Source organism: Homarus americanus, unplaced genomic scaffold (genome assembly GCF_018991925.1).
Source record: "Homarus americanus isolate GMGI-L3 unplaced genomic scaffold, GMGI_Hamer_2.0 scaffold5635, whole genome shotgun sequence".
NCBI lineage: Eukaryota > Metazoa > Arthropoda > Malacostraca > Decapoda > Nephropidae > Homarus > Homarus americanus.
In genome coordinates, this window is record NW_024735011.1 from 452,865 (window position 1) to 467,929 (window position 15,065).

Below are 15,065 nucleotides of genomic sequence, written 5' to 3' on the forward strand. Positions count from 1 at the left end.
ACGTCTGCACCTCTCAGGAGTGGCTGTGTTGTGGCCTCTCTCCTCTCCCCCGCCCCCAGACGAGTAAAGATGATTTTTAGATTAGATTACCTCCGAGGGGGGCTAGTTTATTGGGCACCCCCTTACATCCTGTGCAAGGTGAAGCGTTTACAGCGCCCATCTGGGAAGCATGCGGAGTTCATGCGTGCCTTTATGACTCATGCATTAAGGGCGTAAAAGCCTGAAGGTTCACGGGTTTTGTCAGCAAGCTACATAAAGTGATAGAATGATGAGTGTGTGGGGGTAAAATTCCTTGTATAATTTATCTGTTTATGGTAAAGTGTGGCAGGTCCCTAAGAATGCCGGTGCATGAGTTGAGGACAAGAGATCATTAACGTGTGACCTAACATAGCACCCTTGACCTAACCTAACCTAACATAGCAGTTGTGGGAGTGAGGGGCCCTAACAAATCATGTCTCTATATCCTGTATTAAGTATCATGACATCATGCTCGCTAGCCAATCACAGCCTGGCTACCGAACGGTCCATAGGCGTATATCTAGCATTATATTTGGCCTTGGGGGAAGATAGTTATATGCAACAAAGGAAGGTTTGACGCGCAGTTGAATTCGGCGGAAGTGTGTGTGTCATTATTTATAAAGTATTGCATTTTTTCTTTTATTTTTATCCTGATATATATGTGGGGGGGGGTAGGGTATGTAAATCAACACCAACGACAGCATCTGATTGGTAGGCTCTTTAACCAATGGGAGGTGCGAATCAGACACCAGACAACACAAACAAACAAACATCAACTGACACAAACAAACATCAACTGACACAAACAAACATCAACTGACACAAACAAACATCAACTGACACAAACAAACATCAACTGACACAAACAAACATCAACTGACACAAACAAACATCAACTGACACAAACAAACATCAACTGACACAAACAAACATCAACTGACACAAACAAACACCATCAAAGTTAGGTTTAAAGAATGTTTGTTTAGGCATCAATACTGTACAACAAAAGGGAATATTTGAGAAAGTTCCTCACAACACGGTACTACAGAACAGAGTCCGTCTTATGTTGTAATGAATTGAATATAATGTGTGTATCTACGGTACTGTTTGTGTGTCTTATATATGAAAGATAATGGTTTTATTTTGGCAGGTCTCTGGTCAAGATGAAGGTGGTACGTGCGTGTGGTATGGACAGTGTGGCCAGAACCCAGACGCTAGCGGTGGTCATATGGCCAACTGCCCGTACACAGGGCCCCCCAAGCCCATGGACCCCATTACCCAGGGCAAACTTGCCTCCCTGTGCCCAGAGTTCGTCGCTGCCATCAGTAAGTACAGCTCACACGTTTAAATCTCCAAACAATTTTAGAATCCAGTATTTCATTATCACTTTCGTAATTTTTCCTTGATACCATCTACCATAGTGTTTAGGCTGGTGACCTGGTGCGCACCACATCTGGGGTTACCTTTGTGACACTGGTGTGGTGTGTCATAATTTAATTCTTCCGTTATCATGTGTGTTTAAGAGTCTGTTAAGTACTCAAAAAGAATTTTCTTTTTGTTAATTTCAAACTCCCATATTGATGAATATATATACTATATACACTATGTACTGTATTTGTGTTTAAACAGTACTGTACTATGTTGTTGGTGTTGTGACAGTAGAGTACAGTATTGATGTCTTACAGCTCCATCTGATCCAGCTGCCAATATTAGCACTTGCTGTGACCCAGATCAGGTCACTACATTGAACCAGCAGATGGCTACGGGGCTGGGCCTTCTCCAGCGATGTCCATCCTGCGTGAGGAATTTCCGTCAGCTATTCTGTCACATGACATGTAGCCCTCACCAGAATGACTTTATGTTTGCCAAAGTAATAAAAAATGCTACTGACACAAGTAAGTGAACTTTGTGTTAATACTCTGTACAGTTTTGGGGCAGATTTACTAGGGTTGTGCCACTGATGTAGCTCCTGTACTGTACTGTATATGATGTAAGATGAACAAGAGGTTTGGATGGATGATGGCATGGAGGAATATTCACTTCTCTAGTACGGTACTGTGTGAAGGTGAGACTTAAGAGTGTCAGAGTAGTGATAGGTCAAGAAATAGACAGTTTATAATGAATTTTGGGAGTTAAGAGAATTGATAAGATTAAGGTATGATGATGGAAGAAGAATGGTTAGTGTGGAAAAGTCTTTGGAGATTCCAATAAATGAGAGCGCACTAAGATGACATAGACATGTGGAGTGCAAGGCAGGTGAGAGCTGGCATAGGTACACTTTCACCTGGTACAGTTAGCATTACCAGTCCTCTCTCTCCATGATTTGTGAACCCAGAGAGTATCAAAGGATTATTCTAAAGCACTTATTGATGGTTAATGAAGTTGAAGTGAGTGTACCCTGTACCCTGTCACCCCCTCACACACAGGCATCGTCATCCCCCAGACTCCCTCTCACTCATGAGCTCCTTGGAATCATGCTTCAGTACTCTCTGGGTTCACACATCATGGAGAGAGAGGACTGTCAATGCTAACTGTACCAGGTGGTAGTGTGGGCAACTGTACATGGAGTGCACGGCAGATGAGACATTAGATTATATTTATGACAATAACTAATGACATGAGAGAGAAAATGACTTAAGAAAAAGATGATTGGTTGGGAAAACAGTATTTATGTGATACCAGCTGTAGAGGTATAGTTTAGTGCAATGGTCGTGATGAACAAACAAGTTTAAATATAACTGTGTACTTCTTCTGTAAATATCTGTTGGTACAGTATTGAGAAAAATATTTGTGCCTACTGTATTGTGTGATGAAATTTTTATTTATAATGCTTCCACATGTGTATAATGAGTTTATGATAAGCTTACTGTGTATGTGAACAGAAGTACAGTACAGTAGGGTACAGTTCAGTACAGTACAGTATTACTAAGAAACAACTACAGCATCACAGACAGAACTTTAACCCTTTAGGGACTCAATAAGATATCACAGTGGTTCCCAAAAAGTTTGATTTATTCATCAAATAATGAAGAGCTAACTTCATTTCATTTTTATTTATTTATTTTATTTAATTTGCATTTGCCAAGTTGACATGACAATGAAGTTTTTGTAGCTGATATTAAAACTGCACCCAACATCCATATGGTGTCTAGGGGTGTTGATGTTTCTATGGTTACCAGCAGCCACCAACACGTGACAGCAACATGAGTGCCCCTTTCAAAATTCCAGGACTATAGTAGAATAAGATTCCCAGGTCTAAAAGATTTTATGCGGCCGTGGATTAAAGCCGAATAAAGTCCCAAGGGACAAAAACCTGCTGTTTGACTTTTGTTGCATTAAGTTCCTAAAGGGTTAACTCTTATATGTATTAGCTCAGGTTTGCCTTTTTTGAAGTATAAATGGAACTTGATGAAATTTTACATTTATTGTAAATGATAAATTGAAACTCAGGATGAAATTTTTCCCTGAATAAAATTGACATGATATTATTTTGCATTATTATTACTGGTGTATGATTAGGGATTAGTCTGATGGATGCACCTTTACTGCTGTATGATTAGTCTTATGGATGCACCTTATCCCAGCATCAGCTGTTCAATTATCAATACAGTATATGATGAAAATATTTATTTATTTTAATTTTATTTTTTTGCAGAAAAGCCAGTCATCACCACACTGGCAGTACATGTCACTGAAGAATTTGTAGATGGAGTGTACACTTCCTGTAAGGATGTTGCCATGCCATCGGCCAATGAGAAAGCAATGTCTATAATGTGCGGAAAGTGGGGGACATACTACTGCACAGGAGAACGCTGGTTTAACTTCATGGGATCGGTGGCCAATTCCTTTGCACCATTTCAGATTGATTATATCTACAAAGAAAGTACAAACACAACATTTAAACCATTTAATGAGACTATCACTCCTTGTAGTGCTGCCATATCTGTGAGTATCATACATTCTACTTTTTACCACTTAAAGGTTGTTTTGTTGTGTTGAGTCGGGTGGGCAAGGTATGGCTCGCAGGCCAAATTTGGGGCTCAAATTATTCCTATGGCCCGCCATTGCATTAGCGAAAGGGAAAAATATATGTTTAATCTTATAAAGGATCACTGTTATGTGGGAATTGGGTACCTCTAGCTGCAAGACTGGCACATCACTTGTTGACCTGGCCTTGGGAGGTATGTAAACCCTTGCCTGAGAAACCCATTCTTGACTTATGACAGGGACAGCCACACCTCAATAATGTGCTCATTGACCTGGGTGTCCAGCACTTGTATTTGCAGACATAACTTATTAAGATAATTGTGCACTTTAAGGCTCCAGGCTTTTAGGTAATAATTACAAATACAGTACTGATATTTTTAAATTAATGGGAAGGTCTGCTTTGAGGTATATACTGTAGATTTATATATTTTAATCGATCATTTGAACCCATTCCTGTCCATTTGTTTTATAAATTCTGCTGGAAGCTGATTAGCCCCACAGGCTCTCTTTATCATTTTTAATTTTGCTCACAGCTGCATCACCTTCAGATTCCATAATTGGTAGTTCGATCTTTATTTCTTTTTCATTCCTTACCTCCACACTATCCTTAGCATTGTACATGTATAGTTCTTCTACGTACTCTGCCCATCTCTCTTTTACTTCTGCTTCAAACAGGATTTTAATGTCTTTTAATAGTCTCACCCTATTTACTTCCTTTTTTGTTTTCATTTGTTTAATCTTTCTGTACATTTCCCTACAGTTATGCCTTCTGTCACCATCTACTGTCTCCTTGCATTTCCTTTCTAAAAGTCTTGCCTGATCTGTCTACATTTTTTTAAATTTCTTCTCTTTTTTTTTTTTGTAACCCTCACTTCCTTTTATCATCGTTCTCTGTCTTATCTACCGTATTTTCTTTAAAATTTTATTTGTTATCCACTCGCCTTTAGCCTCGTTTCTCCTATGGCTTATAACTTTTCCCCAGCCTCTAACAGTACTTCTTAGTACTGTACAGTAATTATTAAGGTGTTGTCCTGGTCCTTGTTCATCAAAGTCACCCTCTAGAAATACTGAAAATCAATTATTTTTTTTCATTTTCATATACAGTATATCCCTGCCCCTGTTTTGGGCTTCCCTAAATACCAAATTATTTATCCATTGTTTTTGTTTTATTTTTTTAAGTTTTGCTTCACGAAACTCATTACTGGGATGTGATCTGATCCACAGTCAACCTCTTGATAGGTCTTGGTTTGGGCTATGGAATTTCTGAATCTGTTCTGAATTAAAATTTAAGCTATTTGATTCTTGGAAATGCTATCTATATTGTGCTGGGGTAAGATCCATGTATAGAGATGCCTAGGGTGTTGTCAAACCATATACAGTACTGTACGTATTTGCAATTACTGTATTATCTTTTACGGGGATTAGCCCACCCGGGCACAGGTCACTGACCCATATCAGGGCATGGGGGCAAAAATATAATAATAATAATAATGATAATAATAATTTATATTATTATTATCATTACAGCAATTAATAAAATTAATAGCAAATTACTGTATTAATAATAAGAATAAAATAATAATAATAATAATAATAATAATAATAATAATAATAATAATATTAACCATAAATAAATACAAAATGAAATAAATCGAGTGAGAAACAATATACATTATGTATGTTGTGTTGTTCAAGTAAGAGAAACAATTGAGACCCTGCAATTGTGTGTAAATGAGGCAGAAAGTCAGTTCACCAACCTGGGACTTGGTCACAATTTTTGTGATGCCATATGGCAGCAGGGTCTACCATTAGACAACACATTATGCTTCCAATATCTTCCCAGGCAGTAGTACCTCCCTGTTTGGTAGCTGCCTACTACCTACTACCTTTTCATTATAAAAGTTGATTAATATTTCTCCTCTCTCATTTCTATTACCCAACCCATGTGGTCCTCCTCCTCCTTTCCCTTTCCCAACTTTATGGTGTCTTTAGCTTTCTTGAAATCTTCATCAAATTTTTCTAAGACTTCATCCTCGCTATCATTTCTTGATGTACTGTATATACCTGTATTATATATCTGTATTATTACCAAGCCCATGGGTTTAGCATCGAACTTGACTAACAAAACTATATCTGACACTGCCCAATATCCCTTTACACCACTATTGCTCAACTTCTGGTTTACAAGAATACCACCGCCTCTCTCAAGCATTTGACCACTAATATTATTTAAACCTGTCCAAGGTGTCCATCTTACTTCATTTAATCCCAGAATGTCCCACTGTAATCTTTTCATTTCCTACAAACTGTTGCATATACAGTACTTACCACCCTCATATAATGTCCTCTCATTCCATGTTCCAATCTTGATTTTGTGCTTGTTCATTCTGAATCTTTCCATCATGTTTAACGTCCAAGGCTAGCTCTCAGTGGCACACTGCCCGCAAGCACAGGAGGCAATGTGGTTGAACCTTTAAGTGACAATGATTCAACAGGAATGCCCCAAAATCATTATTGTGTCTGTAAATGGATGTTCAAGGGCAAGAGATGAAGTTAATGAGAATGGATTCCCCAAACCTGTTCTCATCAGAAGATTAATGAAAGCAAGTAGAAAAAGTTGGGAAGTTTTATATGTTGGAGTTTAATAAAAATTTTCTTCATATTCTGAATATTATTTTATTAGTTATTCATTCGTCTGTTTTATGTGTTGTCGTGTTTATTTGATGAACTTCTTGTATTTAGCTATTGAGCCTTAAGCTGACAAGTGTAATTACCTACTTACAGTAATGTTGTTGTTTTGTAATGTTGTTTTTGTCATCATCATTTCCTTTCACTCGCGTTGCACAGAATGACTCCCGAGCCTGCAGCTGTTTGGACTGTGAAGCCTCGTGCCCCCAGCCGTCCCCTCTCCCCCCACTACCACAGCCCTTCACTATATATGGGGTTGACGGGCTAGAGGTGGTCATGGCGCTGGTGTTCTTGCTCATCACGTCAACGTTTCTCACTATTTACGTGTGTCATTCGTGTCGCTCTCAGAGTATTGATAGTAAGTGGGAAATGTCCTCTCCTGGTTCTCTGCTGTTGTCATATTTTTAATGTTTCTTTGTTTAAATTCCTCTTATTTTTAATGTTTCTTTGTTTAAATTCTTCTTATTTTTAATGTTTCTTTGTTTAAATTCTTCTTATTTTTAATGTTTCTTTGTTTAAATTCTTCTTATTTTTAATGTTTCTTTGTTTAAATTCTTCTTATTTTTAATGTTTCTTTGTTTAATTTCTTCTTATTTTTAATGTTTCTTTGTTTAAATTCTTCTTATTTTTAATGTTTCTTTGTTTAAATTCTTCTTATTTTTAATGTTTCTTTGTTTAAATTCTTCTTATTTTTAATGTTTCTTTGTTTAAATTCTTCTTATTTTTAATGTTTCTTTGTTTAAATTCTTCTTATTTTTAATGTTTCTTTGTTTAAATTCTTCTTATTTTTAATGTTTCTTTGTTTAAATTCTTCTTATTTTTAATGTTTCTTTGTTTAAATTCCTCTTATTTAATGTTTCTTTGTTTAAATTCTTCTTTGCTGTTTCATGTCCTTTACTGAAATTCTCCCATTGGATTATTCTTTATATGTGAGTTTTCTTAATAGAGAAAGGTTTCCATCACTAGTTTGTGTTGGTAAGGCGCTAGTATATAGGACAAACACTAGATAGGTACTTATTGGTGTCGGGAAAAAGAGACAGCAGATCATACATATTCAGGGAAAAAGAGACAGCAGATCATACATATTCAGGGAAAAAGAGACAGCAGATCATACATATTCAGGGAAAAAGAGACAGCAGATCATACATATTCAGGGAAAAAGAGACAGCAGATCATACATATTCAGGGAAAAAGAGACAGCAGATCATACATATTCAGGGAAAAAGAGACAGCAGATCATACATATTCAAGGAGTAGAGCTGCATGTATTGTGTATGCTGTATATATCAACATCAGTAAAAACTCTAAACTTACTGTATATTTCAACCATATTATTACCCCACTAAATCCTCCTGAATATGTAAGAATATAAAGTGAGGGTAAGGTTCCTCTGTCATGCAAATTAGGCTGACTTAAACTGAGGTGGCCATGGCCTCGTGCTATCATTATGGCCATAAGGGAAACCCAAATCCTTGGCCATGGGAGAATCCTGAATCCTTGTGGCCTAACTCTCATATTTAAGATTTATTTCCTATGACTTATATCGAACTGTCCTGACTGAACACGTTATTGATCTCTCAGTTTCAATCGATACCCCTACTGGACCATCGTGGGCCGAGGAGCCGAGCTGTTTAGAGAGAGCCGGGTCCTGGATAGACGACGCTTTGCAAAAATTCTTCACAGCTTGGGGTACAGGTAAGAGTCCATGTGTGTTGCTGTATTAACCTGCATGTTTTTGTTTTGTTTTTCCTTGAGTACGATGAGCCTTTCTCTTGAGGCATATGTACTCAAAAGAAAGTTAAGTTGCTGTACTGAAGGTGTTAATTCATCATTCTTAAGGAGTTAATTCATTGTACTCAAGGGGTTGCACCATCATGCTCAAGGGGTTAAGTCGTCATACTAAAGGGGTTAAGTCATCATACTCAAGGGGTTAAGTCATCATACTCAAGGGGTTAAGTCATCATACTCAAGGGGTTAAATCATGTGGTTTGTTATAATTTTATCTTGACCTTGTTGCCTATCATACACTCCTACTCTCCCCTCTTATCCCTCTCACTGTTATACACCACCACTCCCCTATTATCCCTCTCACTGTTATACACCACCACTCCCCTATTATCCCTCTCACTGTTATACACCACCACTCCCCTATTATCCCTCTCACTGTTATACACCACCACTCCCCTCTTATCCCTCTCACTGTTATACACCACCACTCCCCTATTATCCCTCTCACTGTTATACACCACCACTCCCCTATTATCCCTCTCACTGTTATACACCACCACTCCCCTATTATCCCTCTCACTGTTATACACCACCACTCCCCTATTATGTCTCTCAGTAAGGTTTCTCAATCCCTTGGTTCATCTCAAATAAAAGGAGATATGAAGTAAAGAGGATAATGTAATAATCTTGGTTCCTTCCTCCTCCAGTTTGTGCCGAACACCCCTGGACTGTGCTAATAGTGGGACTTCTGGTATCAGTCGGCCTCTCCGTTGGCATCATCTTCCTGAAAGTGACCACAGATCCGGTTGAGCTGTGGGCGGCTCCAAATTCCAGGTCGCGCATCGAGAAGGAATTCTTCGACAAGAACTTCGAACCATTTTACCGCACGGAGATGCTCATCATCCGTCCCGTTGGCATAGGCTCGGTGAGTTTGACGGCAGGAATATCTTGATAAGGGGTAGGCACATATTTCATCTGTGGTCTATTGTACAGTATACTGTGTTATAATTAATAAATTTAGATAATACGTACTGTACCTGGTAAGGACTTTATTTTAGAGGTGAAAAAGCCACAATTAGGTTTGGTTAATTTAGGTTAGGTTAGATTAAGTTATCTTAGATTAGGATAAGTCTTTACTGAACCATTGATGAAATGTCCTGGAACCCTTGATAGTTATCACTGTAGTGTCTTATGAGGGTTACTTTAGTAGGAAATATGTAAGAGTGAAATTGACTCGATGCTTTCAGTTTAGTTTGACTTTTACGAAATATTTAACCGAGGGAGATTGTGGTTAAATTTAGGCAGTTATCTTCTATCGTTCAATTTTAAGGATTTTATAGCAAGAAAATTAATCTTGACGGTGTTTATGAAGATCAGTAATTGGTCTGTTTCCATCATGGCAGCTGCAGCATGATGTACTTCACTCTAGACATGCAAAACAAAACAAAAAACCTAACCTAACCGAACTAAAATATATTCTCAGATTAAGTTAGTTGAAAGGGGTTAGATTAGGTATACTTAGCTTGTTTCTTTTTTGACAGTTTTGAAAGGTAGTTCGTTAAATTTTGGCCGGCAGTGAATATTAGAAAATCAAGTCCAAGACCATTATAGTACAGTACACGATAGTACTCGACGATGTGTCAAGCTACTGTGACGGAAACAGACCCCATAACTGTTCTGAATTGAGTACGTTTTTAACATTGAAATCGTATCTTGTGTTGCATCTGCTTTTTGTAGCTGATTTATCAGAGTAATTCTAAGCATTGTGGACTGCTTTCTTTGTTAGTTAAGCATTTCATTTGTTTGCTTTTGTTTAGTTACTTTGTGTCATTGTTTTTTTGCTTTGATCATTGAAGACTGATTTTATTTAGTTATTTTTAATTATACAGTTAATAGGACCATTTATTTGTTAATATGAAGCATTTAAGACTTACTAGTTTCATGACCACAGTATGTTAGTTTTGGAGCATTTAAGACTTACTAGTTTCATGATCGCTTCAGGTCTCTCACCAAACTCCCGATGGCCAAGAGATGTGGGGTCCAGTATTCAACATGACATTCCTACAAGAGGTGCTCAAACTACAGAACCATATCACCGGAAATGTAAGTTGCCATATTTAGGTTGGTCGCCATATGCCCCCCCCCCATCTGGTTGCCATTTTTTATTATCTCCATATTTTTTCCCTGATTTTTCATGTGTTATGTGATTGCCATATTTGGTTGCTGATTGCCATGTTTAGTCACTGGTTGCCATATTTTCTTTCTAGTTGTCATAATTTGTATCTGGTTGTCATATTTTGTCTCTATTTGCCAGATATATATAGTCTGGTTGCCATAATTTATCTATGGTTTTCATATTTAGTTGAATTGTCATATTTTCCATCTGGTTGTCATAGTTTGTATCTGGTTCCGAAAGTCTACCTCTGATTACCATGTATTTTCCCCGGTTGCCATATTAAGTCTGGTTGTTCATATTATGTGTGGTAGTCAAATTCTTTCTCTGGTTGCCATTTACTTGAACTACATTTAATTGCCTTATTTTACTTCTGGACATCCTAATAGCATCTGGTTGCCATATTCTGTCTCAGGTTGTCATAAATCACCCCTAGAAGCATCTCTTGACCACTTAAGTCTGGGTACAAGTAATATCTCCGTTAGCCGGAATCCCTCAAACCCGTCAATTCCGGCTTTGGGAACGATTTTCTGAGGGGTACATTTTCCGGGAAATAACGAGAAAATTTTCCCGATATCCAAAAAATTCCGGGGATGAGGGATTTTTCCGGTTTTGAGAGAGTCGTCTTGTTACCTGGAAATCTTTCATTCCCGGAAGTGCTCTGCACCAATCGTTCAAGCTAACGAGGATATCACTGTATACCTACATTGCCTATATACAGGCAGAAATATATACTGTACCTGCATTACCTATATGCAGGTTGAAATATGTATCTGCATTGTCTACTTACATGCTTAATCATTGTCAACTTGCATGCAACTTTATTCAATATATATGCAGTGTCTATCTATCAGTGCATCAATATATCCTTTACTTTAATAATACTCTCCCTAGGAAACGTTGACTAATGTACTAACTATCAATATATCCTAAGGAACTGCTCACTACTGCTTATGCTAACTGACACTGGTAGAGCAATTACGTGTATGTGTGTGCGTTTACTAGGAAACATTTCCCCTTGCAGATATTGGGTAGGGTTAACAAGGAGGAAGTTTCCCTGCAGGACATCTGCTTCAAGCCGCTCTCACCTACCAACAACAACTGCACCATCCAGAGTGTGTTAAACTACTTCCAGAACGACCCGGGCAATCTGAATATCTCCTCGGAAGATGCATTCGGACACGAGGTCAATTATCTCAACCATCTGGATTCTTGCTTCAGGTAGGTCAAACCATCTGTATTCTTGCTTCACATAGGTCAAACCGTCTGTATTTTTGCTTCACATAGGTCAAACCATCTGTATTTTTGCTTCAGGTAGCCCAAACCATCTGTGTTTTTGCTTGAGGCAGGTCAGATCATCTACAGTATCTTCTTGCTTCAGGTGCGCTTAATTGTTGTTACTGTATAATAAAACTTTATTCCTTTGGTTTGGTAAACAAGATAAAAGTGTGTCTTAGTGGCTTGTTTTCCCGTGTATAGTCATGGAAGCACTGCTGATGTGGAAGTGATGTGGTAGGTAGGGTACTGTTTTCAATATCCCTCCATTATCATTGTTCAGCCTGGTTGTTATCTTAATATACCTAAAATCACTGTCAGGTGCTGTTAGTTTTATCATTACAAGTACCATCATGAGTGGAAGTTAGCTGTAGGGATGTTGGCCATCATAAGTGGAAGTTAGCTGTTGGAATGGTGGCAAACATCAGTGTATGGTTCATGTTCCTTGCACTCCATTTCTGTGCATATGGGGGCAGAGTAGGGAATCCTTACCTGCCGACTAAGGGATAAGGCTATATGCTACTGTACAGTACTCCCAGTTTTCCATCAATGATCCTTATTCTCTTTGAAGATCCCTGTCCTATACCCATCCAACCAGAGGTGGTACCCTGTGTTTTGTACATATTATGTAATGTAATAATAAGATGCCCAACTTATATTTATGTTTTAAGTTTGCTTTAAAGTATCTAGTGGTCATTTGAGTGAATTCAATTGTGTGGGTTTTTCATCATTGTTGCTATTGTCTTGAGAATATAAAATATTCCTTGTTTTTATTTTTCAGGAACCCTGTATCACCTATTGAAGAACAATTAGGAATTCCTTGTCTTGGTGAATATGGTGGTCCTGTCTTCCCCTTCATTGCCTTGGGAGGATTCTTGAATGGATCACAGGACCTTGGGGCCAATCCTCCATACAAGAATGCCACAGCTCTTGTTATTACCCTGGTGGTCAATAACTTCTATGACAAGGACAAGATTGCGGAAGCTATGGCCTGGGAGGAAGCGTGAGTGTTATGTAATGTTGAAGGAATATGTTCTGGTGATATGTAATATGGACGCTTTTGCAGTTGAGTCAGTGAAGAAAATGGCCAGAAAATGATGATGATGATGATGATGATAATGATGATGATGATGATGATGATGATGATAATGATGATAGCTTTATTCACCATGATCAGATAGAAGTGACATATTGATGCAGATGAATAGTTGTAGGGTATGAACAGAGACATTACATACACCTTTGAGAGTTATAACTGAAGAACTTGTTGAACTATGTCAGGATTTTAATGCATGGGTGAGGGTTTGGTGCTTGTATGAGTCTTTTGTTACTTGTACGGGTCTGTGTTACTTGTACGGGGCTGTGTTACTTGTACAGGGCTGTGTTACTTGTACGGGGCTGTGTTACTTGTACGAGGCTGTGTTACTTGTACGGGGCTGTGTTACTTGTACCGACGTGACCTGCAAAGTGTAAGATATATTTACAAAGACTGACACTCGAGCAATAATTTTTCACAAAGTGGAATATAAGATAATTCGTCTGGGCTATACAGTATATCGACAAATTGATAACCGGGATGAATAATGTCTTGACGTTTATTTAGTAATTTCTTTCAATACATTATTTGATTGGTATATTGAAATTGTATATACTGTACTGTGGAAATTACTGTCCAGGTGTTGTCTGTAAAGTATATGAAGAGTTTTGAGCCTGCATGTGGAAAGTGATTCTGAACTTGGGAGAAGATATTTCCTTTAAACACCTTTATAAAGAAGACATAAATGATCAGTCTGTAGAGATTGTGTCCATCTTGAATGTTTGTTTTGACAGTCAGGTGCGTACTTGTTCATCTTTTCCACGTAACCTGTATGTATGAGTCGGACATCCCCATTAGGATTTGACACCCATAAAATCTCTCGCCAGATTCCTCCAGTTTATGAAGAATTTCTCTCACCCCATGATGGACATCGCTTATACTGCTGAGCGAGCAATCCAGGATGAACTGAAGCGCGAAAGCGAGGGCGACATCATAACTATCCTCATCTCGTACTGCATCATGTTCGCTTATATCGCTCTGGGTAACTATTAAAGCCTTAAGTTACCATAGGTGGAGGTGTTCTGTGACTGTAAATGTTGACGATTTTTTGGCATTACTCGAGAAATTTAATGTTTTATGTTTTTATTGTCTTGTTTGTCTACTTTATATACGTATATATATTTTTTCCATCTCTCTGTGTCTTCTTCTGTTTGTTTTTATTTACTTATGTCTCATGTGTACTGACCTGTCTGTATATCTAACTACAGTATATATTTCAGTGTATCAAATAAATTACCATATAAATTGATTCAGCTATGAAAAATATTACATTTTCTATATTGAGCTTTGCAAAACTTTAAACACACTTATTTCTTCTTATTATATACAGGGGGTATTTTAATTTTAGTATAGTACTTTCTTCTGCATACATACTGTACTAGGTTAATTCATATTAAATTAATAAAAAATATAAATATAAGAATAAAATGAGTTATGATAATTTTTTTCAAAGTTATTCATGACTGAGGAATTATTATGCTAAATTTACTTATTGTGCAAATCCTTTCCCCCATTTAAATGTGGGTATTGTGTCTGTATCTCCAAGACTTATTACCACTGAGTCATATAAAGACACTCATGTTTATAAAAGGTTACCACCAGCCTGCAGAACTTACGACACTATTTAACACCAGTAACTGTATGTAATTGATGCAGAGAACACTTCCAGATGACCATTGATGCCTGTAGTATTTGTACTATAATGAGTTTGTTGATAATTATAGCTGGCCATTTTTGTTTAGCCTTAGGACCAGGATTTTAGTTATGTTGTACAGTGCAGTCATCCCCCGATCGTAATTAGGTAAGAGTGGATGAGTGGCATATCACTATGAGAGTATTTAAATTGAGGGTCTTGGGCTCAGTTACGGGGGACCATCTTTTTATGCTGCCTTGCATGGCTGGAAGGCAACGTTATTAACCACCGTTGTATTCTTCCCTCACCAGCCCTCGGGGACTTCACTCGCTGTAGTCGTCTTCTGGTGGACTCCAAGATCACTCTCGGCCTCGGTGGTGTGCTCATCGTGCTTATCTCTGTCTCGTCGTCCGTTGGTTTCTATGGTTACATCGGCGTCCCTGCCACTCTTATTATCATTGAGGTAA

The 15,065-nt window shown here is 37.9% G+C and overlaps 1 protein-coding gene across 2 annotated transcripts in view; it reads left to right on the forward strand.

Moving 5' to 3' along the window:
- LOC121870719 (NPC intracellular cholesterol transporter 1-like) overlaps window positions 1-15,065 on the forward strand; it is a 64,626-nt gene that overhangs the window by 28,446 nt on the left and 21,115 nt on the right. For both annotated transcript variants that reach the window (XR_006089760.1, XM_042372661.1), the window contains exons 2-12: window positions 1,169-1,343; window positions 1,704-1,913; window positions 3,674-3,963; window positions 6,853-7,051; window positions 8,275-8,388; window positions 9,129-9,346; window positions 10,423-10,524; window positions 11,619-11,815; window positions 12,651-12,872; window positions 13,793-13,947; window positions 14,910-15,061. Coding sequence is in view for 1 of the 2 variants with exons in the window: in XM_042372661.1 (XP_042228595.1) it covers window positions 1,169-1,343; window positions 1,704-1,913; window positions 3,674-3,963; window positions 6,853-7,051; window positions 8,275-8,388; window positions 9,129-9,346; window positions 10,423-10,524; window positions 11,619-11,815; window positions 12,651-12,872; window positions 13,793-13,947; window positions 14,910-15,061 (2,034 nt within the window). In the remaining variant the exon portion in view is untranslated. The remainder of the gene's footprint in view (window positions 1-1,168; window positions 1,344-1,703; window positions 1,914-3,673; window positions 3,964-6,852; window positions 7,052-8,274; window positions 8,389-9,128; window positions 9,347-10,422; window positions 10,525-11,618; window positions 11,816-12,650; window positions 12,873-13,792; window positions 13,948-14,909; window positions 15,062-15,065) is intronic.